At 38.0% G+C, this 17,539-nt stretch overlaps 2 protein-coding genes across 5 annotated transcripts; both read left to right on the top strand.

The window, feature by feature from the left end:
* The first annotated feature begins 1,398 nt into the window (after positions 1-1,398).
* On the top strand, positions 1,399-6,096 carry LOC133715538 (ubiquitin domain-containing protein DSK2a-like). 4 transcript variants are annotated; one of them, XM_062142089.1, is made up of 8 exons: positions 1,400-1,784; positions 2,440-3,141; positions 3,732-3,901; positions 3,974-4,087; positions 4,392-4,456; positions 4,970-5,007; positions 5,494-5,583; positions 5,666-6,096. In XM_062142089.1, exons 1-8 carry the CDS (start codon positions 1,556-1,558, stop codon positions 5,812-5,814), a joined length of 1,557 nt encoding a protein of 518 aa, XP_061998073.1. In that variant the 5' UTR covers positions 1,400-1,555; the 3' UTR covers positions 5,815-6,096. The 4 variants fall into 4 exon arrangements, 3 of the variants coding, with proteins under 3 accessions (XP_061998073.1, XP_061998065.1, XP_061998058.1); XM_062142081.1 differs by having other exon boundaries at positions 3,690-3,901; XM_062142074.1 differs by having other exon boundaries at positions 1,401-1,784; positions 3,687-3,901.
* A 4,741-nt stretch (positions 6,097-10,837) lies between these two features.
* LOC133715508 (phosphoinositide phosphatase SAC6) lies at positions 10,838-17,526 on the top strand. The gene is made up of 21 exons (XM_062142025.1): positions 10,838-11,065; positions 11,144-11,329; positions 11,404-11,487; positions 11,620-11,747; positions 11,893-11,984; positions 12,062-12,119; positions 12,213-12,269; positions 12,379-12,412; positions 12,602-12,682; positions 13,049-13,155; positions 13,990-14,076; positions 14,164-14,241; positions 14,422-14,492; positions 14,588-14,686; positions 15,491-15,590; positions 15,798-15,906; positions 16,019-16,091; positions 16,258-16,351; positions 16,581-16,673; positions 16,834-16,900; positions 17,077-17,526. Exons 2-21 carry the CDS (start codon positions 11,176-11,178, stop codon positions 17,205-17,207), a joined length of 1,797 nt encoding a protein of 598 aa, XP_061998009.1. The 5' UTR covers positions 10,838-11,065; positions 11,144-11,175; the 3' UTR covers positions 17,208-17,526.
* The last annotated feature ends 13 nt before the right edge of the window (positions 17,527-17,539 follow it).

Raw genomic sequence — 17,539 nt, 5'->3', positions numbered from 1 at the left:
TCACATAATAATTAATAAAATTATCATTACTACTAAAAATTATTCATCCAAATCCCACTGACCCGTAATCTATTTATTCCTTACCCATAAAAATCCCCTTTTTTTTTTCTATATCCCTTCCGGCATAGGTGGGCAAGAGTCACCTAAGATTACACCCATTATTTATGGGTGGTGCTATTCACACACTCATTTTATCTATTCACACACTCATTTTATTTATCTATTACTTTAATTCAAATTTTTTTTTTACAAATTACCCTTACTACCCTCTCTTGCAATTTTTTTTTTCTTTCCTTTTTTCTATTTAGCAAGTCAATCATTCCCAAATCATAATCTCTTATTGTTGACAATTGCATGTTCGATCATATTTTGATTATCCTGGCCTTACATAATACATTCTTATAACTGTTTTCTATTTTCGCTACACCAGACATAGATTAAATTAAGGATTGAACAAATTAGCCATATCACCACTTTATAGAATGCTTAATTCCACCAGTGGAATAATGGCTAAAACACTAGAAATGGTATCTTGAATTAACATTGCTAAGCAGATGTGAGAGGTTTTGGATCTCCTTTAGTTTAGGTGATATGCTTATACCTTTCTTCAATTCTGTATAGTAGTCATGACATACCTAAATTCCCAAATTCGGTCACATAGTGATTTTTCAACTGAGCTCTAAACTTTACCACACTAAGTGCTAGACTTTTGACAGTTAACATTTTGTCTTGCCAATCACGTTTGTTTATTTTTTTTATTTTTTCTTCTTCTTCTTAATTAGCAATTACATTCACAAGATAAGGGTAAAATATAACACAAGATTCCAATCAATTTGATATATTATGGTTTTGTAACTGCTACCCCATCAACCAACCATTTATACGTTTCAGTTCAGTAACTGTAACTAATACTCTAAATAACCAACTAGCTATTGGATTGGCTTTCTCTTCACAATGTTGAATTAGGTCTAGTACATTTCTACCTAACAATCAGAGTGTGAAGAGGAAAACCATATCTACTGCAGAAAATTAGTGTTACTTGGAAGATCTTTGCAATTTGGATTCATTTGGATTATTAATTCCACTTAATGAACGTATTATTTTCCTTCATTATAGGTAAAAAAAATTGATTTATTGTATAATGATGTTTGATTCATGATTAACTTGCCGAATATAAAAAAGAAAACGAAAACAAAATAAAATTACAAATGAGGGTAGTTAGGGTAATTTGTAAAAAATAATTAAATTAAAGTAATAGAAAAATAGAGGGGGTGTGTGAATAGAGAAAAGATGTGTGTGAATAACACCACCATTATTTATTTATCTATAAACACCCCCAATTAAATTCCCTTTCATTATTTTTCCTCTCTCTCTCTTTCCCATTGGCACTGCCACTCCCCCACAGTGAGGCTCTTCTCTCTCTCTTCTCTCTCTCTCTCTCTCTCTCTCCCCTCAAATCCCTTATCGGACGTCAAATCTCACCCTAGGTTTCCACCTCTCTCCCTTCTCCCTCTTCTCCATCACCTTTTCGCTTTCGACTAACACATCTCCGACTATGGGAGGCGGAGCCGACGACGCGTCGACCCAATCGGACGGCGGAGACGGAGTCAACATCAACGTCAGAACCCCCAGTGGCTCCAAGTTCGCCGCTCGCATCAGCCTCGGCGCCACCGTCCGGGCGCTCAAGGAAGCTCTCTCGCCCAAGTGCGACATTCCGGCTGATCAGCAGCGCCTGATTTACAAGGGCCGGATCTTGAAGGACGATCAGACTCTCCGGAGCTACGGTACTGCTACTTCTTCTCAGTAATTTTTGTTTTTACTGTCTGATCGAGTTTAATTTGTTCAGATTTACCTAGAGTAGTTGAATTTTGCAATGCGGTGTGCTTGAGGTTGCTAATTTTGGATTCTATAGATAGCTGAAGGTTTTTAGTTTCTGATGATCGGCTCGAAACTTAGGCTTCTTAGATTATGGCTGAGAGAGTTTTTTTGTGAGTGTGGGAGTCAAGTTGGAGTAATAGGAGAGGTGTTGGTAGGAGTAGAGAATTTAGCTCATCTACGGTTTTCACGTTTCGATTAATGCAGGTTTTATTGTTCAGGAGTTTTGGCAAGTCTTTTACTCCAGAAGAAGATAAAATTTTAACACCTTGGATTACATTTTCTCTTGAAATGATTCTGTTTGTTGAAAGGTTTGCTTGTTTCATTTGTGTGTTGTTGGAATGCTGGTAGTGTTGCTCAGGGTTTCAGCCCTTAATTTTTTATTTTTTATTTTTGGTTTGGTTAAACATTTGAAAGTACCGGAAAAAATTGTTTATGTAGAAGAAGACTGTTATGGTTAATTTGGTACATGAAGTAAATGGATATTGTTCTCTGACTTGAAAGATGTTTTGCTATTGTGATTGGTGTTCCGTGTCTTAGATTTCTTTTTGTCATTGTAAATAGGTTTGGAGGCAGATCATGCTGTTCACTTGGTTCGTGGCTTTGCACCATCTGCTGCAGCCAACACTGCTGGTGCAACCAATGCTGGAAGTGAAAATTCTACCCAAGCAAGGGGTTTTGGATCTAATGGAGGTGGAGCATTGGGAGGATCTGGCAATGTCAATGGGATGGGCAGCACTGGTGGTTTATTTGGATCAGGGTTTCCTGACTTGGAACAAGTGCAGCAACAATTTAGAGACATAATGAACATCCCTCTCTTTGACAATCTTGCGAATAGCACTGACATGATACAGAACATGGTTATGAACAACCCTCAAATGCGTGAAATTATTGATCGGAATCCTGAGGTAGGACACGTTCTCAATGATCCTGGCACTATTCGTCAGACACTTGAAGCAGCAAGAAACCCTGAGCTTATGCGTGAGATGATGCGCAACAGCGACAGGGCTATGAGCAACATTGAAGCTTCACCTGAGGGATTTAACATGCTTAGACGTATGTATGAAAATGTACAAGAGCCATTACTGAATGCATCAACCATGGCTGGTGATGCTGGGGGTGATAGTTCAAATCCATTTGCAGCTCTGTTCGTCCCCCAAGGTGAAAACCCAACCAGAACTCAGTCAACTGCTAGTTCTGATTCAGCAACTAGGCCCCCTGCTCCAAATACTGTCCCACTTCCCAACCCATGGTCACCTACAGGCCGTAAGCTCTTGCTCACTTGTTTCTGTTTAGCAATGTTCTGGTGTTGAATATTACAATTAAAACTTGTTTTCCTTAAGCCCCTCATACTTGTTTGGGCATATTGCACTATGAAATTTATCTTTTTGACATCAATCAAATGTTGCCCAGATTAAGGTGTGGGTTTTTGTATATGTGTTAATTCCTCAAGTATGTAGAAGTAGAAAAATATTCTCATTTCCTTGTACTGTTAATTAATTTGAGGCCAGTTGGGCTTGCAAACTGGACAAGAGGAGGTGGACTTGGGTTTTGCCCTTGGAAGTGGATAGGTTCTACCACTAAAGCTAGCAGGCTTATTCTCTTATTTTTCAGTGCATAGTTGAATTGTTTACTGCTGTGTTCAAGAAAAAAGTATATTCAATAGTAACAGTTGGTAGTAATGCTTTTATTCACATACAATGAAATTATTAACGAATCTATCAAACCTTTTGCTTCTCTGGTTCAATATTTTGTGCTCCTATGTTGCTTTTAGTCATTACCAACAAGTAGTTAATTGCATGGTAATTTAGCAGCTGGAGTTGCCCAAACTAACACGATGAGGTCGAACCCTCTAGGGGATGGTAGGCCGCAGACACCAGCTGGCCGTACTGGACTTAGTTTTCCAGAGTTTGAAGCCACGATGGGTGCAATGCAGGATACCGCTTTACTGAATCAGGCTGTACAAAACCCAGCTGTTTCTCAGCTCATGCAAAACATCATCTCCAGTCCTCAGAATATGAGTGAGGTATCATTTTATTCTCTAATGGAATAGGCTTGAGGTTAATACTTCATGTTCTTTAACATTGCCCATCTGCAGAATCTTGGGTCCGACCCCCAGTTACGCAGCATGCTTGATTCAAATTCTTTCTTTAGAGAAATGATGCAAAACCCTGAATTTTTTCGTCAGTTGGCTTCTCCTGAGACTATGCAGGTATATTCCATTCCCATTTGCTGCATATGCATATATACTGCTAATTTCTCGCTTAGTTTTGGATTATAAGGTTTCTGTTGACCTGAAATATCCAATTCACTTGAGTGTTGCTGGTTGAAATAAATTGTAAACCTCGTCATTGGGGTTCTTAATGATTTAATTTGTGAGCTAGTACAAGGAATGTTGGCACCAGTAACATTGATATTTGATTTCCAAATACTGATCATACTTGAAAATGGCTCCTAATTCTTGCGTATTTATTCCCCTTCTGTTGTTTTTTTTTTATAATCTTTTTCTCTTGCAGTTATTCTTGATTTTGCTACAATCACTTATGTTGCTGCTAGGTGACCAACAACAACAATCAACCCAGTAAGAAGTGGCGTAATTTTTTCTTTTATACATCTGATTGATCTAGCCTGAATTGATATATCTTTGCTGCCTGATGATTCAATGTTGGATAAGGTCATTGATAAACTCTTGTTAGCACTTAGGAATAATAAAGATGAACTCTGCATGCGTTTTTGTACCTTATTTTGGTTGGTCAGGAAAAAAAACAGGAGATCCCCCAATTTAATGTTGTTTTCAATAAACTTTCATGCTGGCTTTGCTTTGGTTAGGTTTCAGATTGATGCATCAGATATCTTGGCCTGGTTTGGGCCATCGTGGTCTTTGTTTTGCATCTGTTGATTAGCTGTCATGAATTGCTATTGCTTTGGTTTGGTTTCAGATTAATGCATCATATACCTAGAATTGTTAAGTTTCTGTTACCTGTCGGCCTGGTTTGGGTCATGGCAGTCTTTGTTTTGTCTGATGATTAGCTGTCATGACTGGCTATTGCTCTTTGAGTCTTTGAGTTGGTATTAAATCAGTGCTTTCTTGCAGGGAACCAGGAGAGACAGGACAGACTGGTGGAGACACAGGTATCTAAGTCAATATGCAAGTTCCGCTCCCTTTTTTTTTTTTATTATTATTTTTTAAAATTGAGTTAACTGGTATGCTTCATAGAAATAGGAAATGTGGTCACAGGAAAATCAAATTGTTTGAATCACATTACCTGAAAGTTTTCCAACTAGCGTGATTAGTCTTTTGTCATTTCATTTGGGATGCTTTTGTTCCTAATCCTTAAATTTTTTTTGTTCTGGGTTATTTGTTAAAAGAAGAATTTATTAAGACTACAATGGATTGCTGAAACTTTAGGACATGATGGATTATTGTTGCTAGTTTCAATGAAACTTTAGGACCGCAAATATGTTGTGAAGTGAGTTTCTCATAACAGGTTATGGTAATGAGCCCCTCATTGTGAAAATGCTAGTCATTTGCCTAATGTGAAAAGAAAGAAGCATTTATCTCTTGTAAAGATATCTATGGTGGTAATTGGCGGTCTGCTAACGTTGTTGCTAAAACAGGATCAGTTGATAGCACGGGGTTAGAGATGCTGATGAACATGTTTGGTGGGCTTGGCACTGGCAGCCCGGCTGTTCCCAACAGACCAAATGGTTACTGCTTACCTATCATTTTACTTCAACAAAGAAGGTTCCTTTTGTTCGGTTTGTGCTAATCCTTTTCCATATATTTCAGTGCCACCGGAGGAACTCTATGCTGCACAGCTTTCACAACTTCAGGAGATGGGTTTCTTTGATAGACAAGAGAACATACGGGCTCTGATGACCACTGCAGGAAATGTCCATGCAGCAGTAGAGCGACTATTGGGGAATTCTGGTCGATAGTTTAGAGTCACGATTTCTAATTGTTCCGGTTATGTCCAGGCCGTGGTTGCCAAGATTGGTCTTGTTGGATAAGCTGATATTTTGATAAGACGAACCCTCTATTAGTGGTGCGAGCTTATGGTCCTCGGGTTTGGTATCTCTCAAGAAGTTTGTCAGACCTGAGTGTACATAGTTGACAAGTATTAGTTGTATGCACGGTATGGCAAATTGGTTTCCTTGGAGATTCGTGAAAATTTGTAAGAACTGCTGGGTAGCTGCGTAAGTTTCAGTTTCTATTGCATATAGACTCGTGAGATATGGTTAAAAGTACACAGTTTTGTTTTTTTTTGAGAAATATGAATTGCATTAATAAGCAATCTAGATAGTTACATCAGAAATAAGTACACGGGAGAGCCATTGTGGTCCCTCCTCAACCCAAACTTGAAATGTAGGAAACAAAAGCGTATTTTTTGCTAAAGTATGCGCTGCCATTGTAAGTACACAGTTAAGCTCGTTAGAAACAAGTTGATGCCTTATAGAAAGAGCCAAAAAGTGTAGTTATGGTTGTTTGCCGAAATTTTTTTTTTTTTTTTTGGTGGGCATTTTACCTTAGTTGTTCAAATGGGTAGATGAGCGGAAGTGTGACTCTGATCATAAAATTACCTCTTTTTGGCAAGGTACGAGTTGAGAGAAAAGAATTGAGAATTGTATTAAGATAGAAGTGGAGCTTAGAAGAACCGAAAAAGACTAATTATCAAATGAAATGGTGGGCTAAAGCCATTTGGGCTTGGGGAAAAGGATTTTGGGCTGGGTCGCCTAGCCCGGTGGTTATACTTACGACAACATTGGTTTATTGAACTAGTCAATCTGGAAATGGTAAGTAACTAAATATGTTCACTAATTCACCATATATGCAACATTTAATCCAACGACCTGCTGTACTTGGTTCGAAACATTTCACCTTATGTAAAACGACTAATAAGGATATAGTGTAAGGATGTGACAAATGTAGTTAATTTCTTATTATTTGGTTGCCCATATATCAGCAAATTTTCTAATTCTCCTAAATATGCAATATCTAATCCAACGATCTGCTGCATTTAGTTAAATCTTGTTAGTAGGCGATTAGTTGCCTTGCAAAAATTGTCTTAATCTTTACAACCATGATATCAAATGATTCATAATATTTAAATTTTGCCAACTGATGATAACTTTGTGTAGAAGCAGTAGCAAAGAGAAAAAATCATGTTTCTGCCTCTCGAAAGAGAGCTTTCTCCTCCGCTTCCTCTCTTTGCTGGTGGAGGCAGTGTACTTTCGATCTGGAAGGATGGCTTTGCCTCCTATGGTCCAAACTGTGGTGGTGGAGACGGGCTCCTCCGTCGAAATCTGCCTAAATCTCTCTCTCAAGCTTCTGATGGCAGAAGTGAGGGTGATCTGGTGTTTTATCGGATCTACAGTGGTGTGCTCGTGGGTGAAACGAATGGTGGCGCTTGGAGAGCTGATGGATCTGATCGGTTCTAGAATTTGGCTTACAAGAGGCTGAGTTTTCCGGCTGATGGTAGCGCTTTCTGGCATGGCTGGGATCGATCGTTTCTGTTGGAGGACAACGGATTCGGTTGTGCTCTCGATTCTTCTTTGCCGGAAGAGGTGGATGACGGACTGGCATTGGGCGTCGAGTATGGTGGTGGGGTTCGTCCTCTTCTGCTTGAATGGGATCCGTTTCTGTCCGGGTTTCTTGCTGGTATGGGTGGTGGTCTTCAGGAGGAGGCTATCAGTGATGGTGGTCGTGCAGGGGTCAAACTCCGGCGAGTGGTGTATGACGGCGGCGGCTTGACTGCGGTCTCATCTAGGGTTTGCCCTAGGTGTTTTATTTGGGCCTGGTGTTGGACTGTTAGGGTTCTGTTTTGGGCCAGAGCGTTTGTTTTGTCTTTAAATTTTAATTTAGGTTTGGGCCTTCATTCGTTTGTGAATGATGGGCCTATTTTTTTCTTGCATTGAGCGGGAGAGATCGCAAAGAAAAGAGAGACCTTGTCGTCCCCATTGGGGTTTTTTAATCATCTTCGGGGATCTGCTTTTCTTTGTTTTGGGCTTAATCCTAAAAGGTGGGTGTGCTAGGAGATTACTAGTTTGTTTGCTCTTTTAGTTAGGGGTGGCTTTGTAGTAGTTTCTACGGAACGGTTCTTTCTGTCGACCCCATAGGGGTGGATCGTTTTTGTACTGCTTGCTGAATTACATAATGGGATGACCTCTTTTACTCAAAAAAAAAAAAAAAACTTTGTGTAGCTACTTACTATTTTTGTGCATACACCTTACCAAATTTGTCAATTTTTCAGATATGCAATATTTAACTCTTACAACCTGCCGTGACATTTCACATTATCTACAACTAATAAGGATGTAGTTTCACTAGTTCATTGTATTGAACTAGACAACCTAGTAATGGGTCAATAGTTATTTTCTTATTATTTTGGTGCCTATATGTTTTCAAATTTACTAATTTACTAAATATGCAAAATCTAATCTAGTGACATGCTATTGTGGTTAAACCTTGTTAGTCGTGAGACATTTCACCTTATTTAAAACGACTAATAAGGATTTCGTTTCACTGGTTCATTGTATTTGAACTTGAAAAACCGATAATGGTTCACATAATTACTTTCTTACAATTTTTGTGTGTGTCTATTTTCACTTTTTCTAATTCACTGGATAATAGATATGCAAAATCTAATCCAACGACCTGTCCTACTTCCTTCTCAAACAAATGATATCTGTTTCCCTATTGTAATTATTCTATGCTCCCGAATTATAACGTGGCAATGTCATGTGGTGGTTTAGCCCAATAATATGACTCGAATAAATTAAGATAACCAATGTAATTATTCTATGGTCTCGAATTATAACGTGGCAATGTCATGTGGTGGTCTATGCCAATAATATGACTCGAATAAATTAAGAGAATCAATCAAGAATAAATACACGTCATATAAATCAATGATATCAACACAGAGCACTACGTGTACCATAGTTCAAAACTATAATAAAGTTCCGTTTCAAACGGGACCAACGGTATAAAAGGCGCCCTCTGTTGATTCACTGAACCACATTGCTTGGCATTTCTGACTAGTCTTGGACTTTTCATTCTTATATATAGTGCTTAGTTATTGCTTTCAGCCCCTTCAAAAATGGTCAACCCCAACGACACCACCACCGCAATCAAGGATGAGACTAGTGCAGTGCCTGACACCCCCGAAGTCGTTACTTCTTTTCCCGACAAGCGCTCTGAGGGTTCGGTGGTTATCACTGCTGAGAGATTAATCAATATGGATGTCCCCGAAACGATCAACTTTAGAGAGCCCGCAACTCCGGTAGAAGCAGGCGGCCGTCAGCATGGAAGTAGCCAGACACCACCACCATTGGAGAATAATGCTTTTGAGTTAACTATAGTCTATTGCATGTCCCGACGTCACGGGAAAAGGCTTAGCTTCACCTCGGAGACCATAACCACTGCCCAAGCTAAGTCAAGCACGTTAGAGTCTTCGCAACGTAAGCGTCGAAAGAACCAGGCCAGTTGGAGCATATGAGGTCTCACCCGAAACAGCCTCCGGCAGGGGTTAACCCTACTAAGTTTAAACTTTAAAGGGCTCGTAGAAACCGGTCAGAGAGGTAATAATTAATCCTATGTTTAATCCAATATTGGAGCTAGCTTGCTTATGCATGCATGTCCACTAATTTTAATTAATTAATTATTTTGCTTCCTATGTTTATTGTCATTTCTAACACTTTGTTATGTCATATTAATTAGGGATGTCTGAGATAATTGATCTCGATCGCTTTGGTTGAAGATGATGAAGGGAAGGAAATTCAATGCAAAATTAATCCAAACACAGATTGATCTGAACAAGCTCCCTCCTGGGGACGATGATATGGACGACACTGGTGGTGCTGGCATGGGGCAGGTTTGGTTGGATGAACCCTAGGTTTCATTTTTCAATTGTGTCGTGGAGCGCATAGTTGTTTGGAGTTGTGTATGTTTTTTGCCGTTGATCGAACAAGTTTGCTACAGTACTTTTTCATTTTGAATAAGCGCATATGTTTTTGCTTGTTCTATGTTTTTTTTAATATTTTGAGTCAATATCTATTTGAGCATTATTAATTCTTTCATTTTTCTGAACCAGATAAATATGTAACATGGCTTTATATAAAGCTATAGTTTTTTTTTTTTTTAATTGATTCTTGTATGCCAGTCAGTCGTATGCATTTGGATTTCTAAATATGGTAATTTTCTTTAGTAGGTAACTTTTCATAGATGGTATGCAATATATTTTAAAATAGTCAATCACTTTATTAATAATTAAATAGAATTTCAATCAATTGAAAAATGACAAAAATAATATTAAATGCAATAAAAAGTGACCTAGTTTTTGCAGAAAAAAAAAAGGTGACCTGGCAAGGATACTAAGGGCTTTTTTTTTTTGGTAAGAAAAAAAAAGATACTAAGGGATGCAATAATGCATTTGATGAAGCATCAGACATAATCCAAGCTATGTGAAAAGTTACCAATGGTATGATCAACTATGCTTCCCTGCCAAAATATACGTGGAATAGAGGGTAATCTTCATCAAGTTAATGTAACTGGTAGTATGATCGACCTTGTCTATTTCACACAATAAAATACGTCGAATAGAGAGCAATTTTCTACCTAAGTAGCTGAAAAACCAATATAGACATTGTTATTGTGAAATTACAGCCATTATATCCACAGAAGTACAGAACATCAAAACATAAATTTTTATTTGAGCAAATAAATTCAATAATTCGATCTAAAAAAATAAACAAATAAATTCAGTAAAAAATATGTAGAACGTGAATCCCACGTTTCCATGGTTTACAAAAGCTACCTGATCCAGCAAAAAAAACAAAAAAATCACTAACCGTAACTAGTTGACCCCACTCAGTATTCAGATCCAACGGCCTTGATTCCACACCAAGACGGCCACGTCATCATCTTCACGCTTTTGCTTCTCCTCCTCCATATTATTCCGTGATCAAAAATCAGTTGGGAGTTTTCCGCCCAAAATTTCGGTTAAGTTTGAGACACGGTCCATTTCCGGCTTATGCGTATCTATAGCCACGCGGCCTTACTCCCTTTTTTACTTCGTCAATTCTCCCAAAAGCTTCAGCCTTTTTGCTCCCTCCCATCACTTTTCACTTTTCACTTTTCACACGGAAAAAAAAGAGAGAGATTGGATCGTGAATCTCAATTCTGAAACAGGTTCCTTCTCCACTCTTAACTCAAACCATTTCGAATTGATAGGTTTGGTTTTTGTAAATGTGAGGGTTAATTTTGCAGGGGGTGGGGGTGAAATTTACTGTGGGATAACTATGACGGAGGAGAAAGCCGAAGCTGGGCGGCCGAAGCTTTACACCCGAATGCGGCTGTGGGAGTTTCCGGATCAGTATGTGATCGAGCCCACTGATGGATCCAACGGCTCGTCTTTGGCCGTCAGTCGGGTCGATGGGTCCATGAGTCTCATTGGTGGGTTTTTTCGATTTATAGTTTGATCAATTGTGATTAGACCTTTTACTGTTTTTGTGTTTCTAAATATGTAGAGAAGCTTCCGGAATCCAGCTCTGTTCGGGTTCCGAAAATTCGGACTATTTTCGGTGTGGTTGGGGTGCTCAAGCTTGTAGCAGGTAACGTTAATTCGAATCCCACTCGGAAGAATTGTGATGCTTTAGTTGCAAATAAGTCATAATGTTTAAGTAGGATAGAAGATTTCTGGTATTGGGATTTGTTTGATGCTGTTGTATCATTTTGCTTTATAGGGTCATATTTGATGGTTATAACGGAACGGCAATCTGTTGGTTCTTACTTGGGGCATCCTATCTATAAAGTTTCGTCATTTAAGGTTTTTCCCTGTGACCATTCTTTAAGGAACTCCCCTGCAGAACAGGTACATTTCTTGTTGCGTTGCCCTAGACCCCCTTTGCTTTTTACTCTCCCTTATATGGGTGTGCGTACTGAGTTTTCTTTTTTCTTTTTTCTTTTTTTAAATATTGGAGAGTGGCTACTACAATAATCTTGTACCTCTTTGGCAGAAAAAGATGGAGACCGAGTTTTCTGCGCTGCTAAATATAGCAGAGAGGACTCCTGGTCTGTACTTCTCATACGAGGCCAATCTAACACTGAGGTGAATTGTTTTCCAAATTAAGTTGAACCCCCCAGTCCCCCCATGAGAAAGACGAATAAAATCTTTGTATATTGCAGTTCGCAACGATTGAATGATTTAGGCGGCGAATCTAAATCGCTTCCTCTTTGGAGACAGGTAAGTCCTTGTTTATGTCTGACCGATGATTTTACATATCTGTATGTATGTTTGGTCCTAAGATTCAATCTCACATCCAATGTTATGCCACAGGCAGAGCCTAGATTTCTTTGGAACAACTATATGTTGGAGAACCTCATTGATAACAAGGTGGGGATAGATTATCATGAAGTTTTTACTGTTAGATGCTCATTTTCTTGCAGAACTTTTACTTCTCAATTTAGTCACTGCTGATCATCTTTATGGTCTTTGTTTGCAGCTTGATCCATACCTACTTCCTATTGTTCAAGGCAGTATCCTTCTGTCGTTTTTTCTTTCAACTTTCAGCTGTTCACTCATGTGCCTGCATATATACACACACAGATGCGCCAAGACATATTACATATACACGCATCATGCTGTTTAGTTCCTTTGTGTGTGCTGTTGTTGAATTTTTAAACTGTTTTTTGTTCAGTTGTGGGTTCTCCTTAATTGATCTTCAGGCTTTCATCATTTTCAAGCAGCCATTGGAAAAGATATTGTCGATGTTACTCTGATTGCTAGGAGATGCACTAGGCGAAATGGTAAGTCTAGTTGTAATATATTTGACTTTAAATAACACAATATCTACTAGGAAAAGTATATGCTGTAGGCTATTTCAAATATTGCTTTAGCATGGTCTTAAAGTTTTTGAGCTATGAAAGGACTACCTTAACCAGAAAACTGAAATAGGATGGTCAAATTGTACTATTAGAAAGTACTTGAATACCTTGAGAATGATCTGCTGAACTTGACTCAGTTGCAATAGTAGGAACTAGGAAGTACAAAAGCCAGTGGTTTATGGTGTGGATCTATGGATATGGATATCCAACAGGCTTATATGTATGCTAAAACTTGGGATGTATAGGTTTTTGTCAACCTAGTCGAATATAATTTGCATTTCTTGGAAGGTACTCGGATGTGGAGAAGAGGAGCTGATCCTGATGGCTATGTGGCGAATTTTGTGGAAACGGAGCAGATTATGCACTTGAATGGGTTTACTGCATCATTTGTCCAGGTAAAATGTATGCCTAATTGTGCATATGTAATTGTGTTGTGGATTTTATGTCTGTGTGGTCTCCTTTTTTTTCACTGATAAATTTGTCCTTAATGCTAAAAGTAGCGATAAGAATTGAGATCATTTGAAAATTACTGTCATAAGAATTTTGGCTAATTTGAACGTGTATAGGTAGGTAGTTCTTGCAAGTTTCAACAACATTAATTGCTCCTTTTAGTTTTACCTTGACATGAGGAAAATAAAAGAGTTGGAAGTTTGAACCATTCCCCAAATGAGATAGAAGGTAGTAGGTACCTACATTACTCCGTATCAAAATGCAAAACTTTTGGTAGGTTTCATCTTTTTTTCCATGCATGTGGTGAGATATATTATTTTACCTATTCAATTGAAATGTGATATTTATCTGCCGCTAACAAACACACTGGCCCCTCCAAAACTTTCTTTTTGATGGGAACTATGACTTTTAGATTTTGGAGATACAAGGAATACTACTAATGCTCACCATGAGGACCAAGATGCAATTTCCCGAGTATCACCTGTCAAATGGCTTGTTTGGCTCTTCTGACCATTATAGACTGATTAAAAATGACTAGAACATGCATCATGATTCTCAATTCTACCCTGTTGGACATTAAAGATTTAATGGTTAATATTAACTAAAGTGTTTCAAGACTGCCAAGATAAAGGATTGCCAGGATCTTTGAGCAGGCTTACAAGTGCATGTTTGCAAAATTTTTGATTTGGTTCTGATCAAAGATGCTTTCTTCCCCACAAGTTTTTCCTTTACACATTTGTGTAATCCTTCATGTTTACGGCTGTAATTGTTTTTTACAGGTTAGGGGTTCAATTCCATTGCTTTGGGATCAAATTGTTGATTTGACATATAAGCCTAAGTTCGAAATTGTGCGACTTGAGGAAGCTGTGAGTTGACAATTAGCTCTTATCTATTATTCTTGATCTCTAGCATTTTCTCTCCATTTGACTTCTAGTTCACTGTATGTTATGCAGCCGCGAGTGGCAGAGAGGCATTTTCTGGATTTAAGAAAAAAGTATGGGGCAGTGTTAGCTGTTGATCTTGTCAACACGGTGCGCACTTTCTTTGCCAAATTTTGTGGAATATCTGATAATACATGATATATATGCACACTTATGCAATATACACGTGGAGGCAATTATATCCATGCATATGCATATATGTGTTTATAGATCATATATAAGCATACAACTTTGGGTATTATTTCTCCTGATAGTTTATTATCTTGCCAGCATGGAGGTGAAGGACGCTTGAGTGAAAAATTTGCAAATGCAATGCAGCATATCGTTAGTGATGATCTCAGGTAGAATTTCTTTCATGCCATCCTTTTTAAGCCTTTTTCTTTATCTAGCTGTCAAAATAGATCTGTCTCATGGTGATACCTGCTGAATATTGTAGATATTGGCACTTCGATTTTCATCATATCTGTGGACACGTCCATTTTGAGCGCCTCTCTATCCTTTATGAACAAATAGTAGATTTTCTCGACAGAAATGGGTATGTTTTCCATCACCTGGTAATCAATATCTAACTGACTAACTCGATAAATGTATCAAAGTACTTATTGTTTCATTAGTTATTTGCTGCTCCAAAAGTCCTTTGACTTTTTGAGGGTTAGTTCAGCTTAAATATTTTTGTCCTAGACACCAGTTTTTCTGCGGGTATTAAAAATTTCATATTTGATGTGAATTTAACATAGATGCGAGGTATGTGACAAACTATGACTGTAATTACCAAGTGTTGAAATAACAATGTATTTCAAGTTAACAACCTCCTCCAGTCTTGCTCTTGCACACTGAAGTCATGAACATATAATGCACTGTGCATCTCCTCCTGCACTTAACTAGTAACTGAGAAACTAGGAAGCGATTTTGAACCCAGGACCTCTTGGATTGAATTGTCAGCTGAAGAGCCAACTACATATGAAGCTAACACCCCAACTACATATCAAGCTAACACCCAGAACAGAATTGCTATCTAATTTAACCTGTTTGAGGGTAGTTTTTGCCGAGTTTTCTTTCTTATTCCTGACAGTTGATGAAGTGAAAAAACCATATAAAGTCCTCAGAGTTACTAGGAAAACGTTCTAGAACTACTTTCCGAAAGTGATGGTTGATGAAATAAACTAAACCTAGTTCTTTCAATATTTAGACACAAACATTCTGTTATTTTCTACTCCCATGCAGCCATGCATATGTGTGAAGATGTATTTATCATAACTCATTTACATGCTTAATGACTAACGATATGAGGATGTAATCTTACCTCTTCTTTCGCGTATTTTCTATGATTGAAATGTAGGTATCTTTTGTTGAATGAAAATGGTGAGAAAATGAAGGAGCAATTAGGAGTTGTAAGGACCAATTGCATTGATTGCTTAGATCGTACAAATGTTACCCAGGTAAGAACAAATTATCTTAAGGTTCTTAATAATGTTTGTTATTTTGGAGTTCAGAAAATAATCTGATCACTAAATAACCACATTTTTTAGCTGCCTAAGCCAAACTACTACTCTTTTGTTTTTTTTGTTTTTACCCAGTACTGTTGATTGTTCTAGTCATATACCTTTTTCTGCATCATTTGTTCCCTGAAAGTATCATGGCTGCAGAGTATGATAGGCCGCAATATGTTGGAATGCCAACTTAGGAGGCTTGGCATTTTTGCTGCTGAAGAAACTATTAGCTCACACCCCAATTTAGATGAATGCTTTAAAATTTGTGAGTCCCGTCTCTCTCTCTCTCTCTCTCTCTCTCTCTCTCTATTACAGTTAGAATGCCTACCATGTCTGCAGATGTGCATGTATTACTTCTAATGCTTTCTGTTTTCCAGTGTGGGCTGATCATGGGGATGATGTAAGCATTCAATATTCTGGCACTCCTGCTTTGAAAGGGGATTTTGTAAGGTACACTCCCATGGATCTACTCTGCACTTGGGAACTTGTTTATCTTTCACATGTAGCATATATGTTTGCTGGTACAAGGATTAGAGTATTGACGTAAGAGTAGGATAGGAAAATCTAATTCCTAGTCTTCTTAGTATTAAGTTTGTTCAATTTGGCTGGATCTTAGATGTGGCCAGCGGACAATGCAAGGAATGGTCAAGGATGGGATCAATGCCCTTCTACGCTATTACTACAATAACTTCTGTGATGGAACTAAACAGGTAGGTCTGCTTCCTTTGAAATTATCTCTCCCCTTTTTTTTTTTTTTTTTTTTTTTTTTTTTTTGGTGTGTGAAAATTTTCACTGCCATTTCTTTCCTTTATAATATCCAAAACTTTTCCCATCCATATATGAGTGACATCACTCACATGTCATGCATCTTTTTATATGAAGTAAATATCTGCAACTTTAATGTGCTGACAATTTCATCTTTTGGTGGAAATCCTAAAGGATGCAATTGACCTCCTGCAAGGACATTACATTGTCTCGGTCAGCAAAGATATGACAGCACCATCTCAAAAGAAAGGACTTGAGGCTGTTGCTGTGAGTAAAATTTAGATGTCCATTAAATTCTGATTTTTAGGATTTCTCTAATCTCACTATTACATGATTTATTTTTGGATAAAGAGCAAACTTAAATTGTTTTTTAATACCTACTCTTGACCTTTATCAGTCTCTTAACTCACATTATTTCATTTTGCAGTCATTTCCACTGGCTTTGTCATTCGTTTTGACTGGATTCTTTTTTGCGACTTTGTCATTGAGGCAAGGTAAGTACAAACAGTAAATCTTGTGACTAAGTTAGCTTTAGATAATATCACCACTCAAGTGATGGGACTGGAATAATGTTGGTTTGTAGTGGGTTCGTTTTCTAGACAATATTGCATTTTAGGCATCTCTGCAACTCTGCAAGTAAATGATGATTCTGTCTATCAATAATTTGCAGTTAGGTACGATCTACGGCACTTGTTCTTCTCATTTATGTGGGCTGGTCTAAGTGTGGCTATAGCTGCATTTGTGAGGGCCAATGGGCGGATTTTCTGCAATAGACCTCGTCTGCACAAGCCTCGGTCTTGATTGGGGATCAGAATGCTGCGGCCAATGCAATATCCTGTGAAGTTTTCCCTGGTTGCTTCATAGTATTTGATTCTTTGATTAGTAGTGTCAACGTAGTGTTGAATTCTTGATCAGGTATACGTGAAAGTTAATACCCCATCTAATCTTACCATTACACTTTTTTCTGTAAATGCTTGCACCTTGTTCAAGCTTTTCGAGTGGTATTATGACCGTGGACGTGGTTTGTAAGCTGTATCTTGAAATTTCTGTATTTACTTATGAAACCAGATTGATTCAAAGATTAATCTTAAGAGATTAACTTTTGTTATTGTTTTCTTTAGATTTAATCGCGA

The sequence above is a fragment of the Rosa rugosa genome, chromosome 1 (genome assembly GCF_958449725.1).
Source record: "Rosa rugosa chromosome 1, drRosRugo1.1, whole genome shotgun sequence".
In the NCBI taxonomy this organism is placed as follows: domain Eukaryota; kingdom Viridiplantae; phylum Streptophyta; class Magnoliopsida; order Rosales; family Rosaceae; genus Rosa; species Rosa rugosa.
The sequence above is the reverse complement of the archived record's forward strand: the minus strand, read 5'-3'. Positions and strand labels throughout refer to the sequence as shown.

Bases quoted from the DNA above. Each gene is read 5' to 3' on its own strand.
- LOC133715538 (XM_062142074.1), top strand. From the start codon at position 1,556: ATGGGAGGCGGAGCCGACGACGCGTCGACCCAATCGGACGGCGGAGAC. The intron at 1,785-2,439 runs GTACTGCTACTT...CATTGTAAATAG, and splicing joins TCAGACTCTCCGGAGCTACG to GTTTGGAGGCAGATCATGCT. The intron at 4,088-4,391 runs GTATATTCCATT...TTTCTCTTGCAG, and splicing joins CTTCTCCTGAGACTATGCAG to TTATTCTTGATTTTGCTACA.
- LOC133715508 (XM_062142025.1), top strand. From the start codon at position 11,176: ATGACGGAGGAGAAAGCCGAAGCTGGGCGGCCGAAGCTTTACACCCGA. The intron at 12,120-12,212 runs GTAAGTCCTTGT...GTTATGCCACAG, and splicing joins CGCTTCCTCTTTGGAGACAG to GCAGAGCCTAGATTTCTTTG. The intron at 14,493-14,587 runs GTAGAATTTCTT...TGAATATTGTAG, and splicing joins ATCGTTAGTGATGATCTCAG to ATATTGGCACTTCGATTTTC.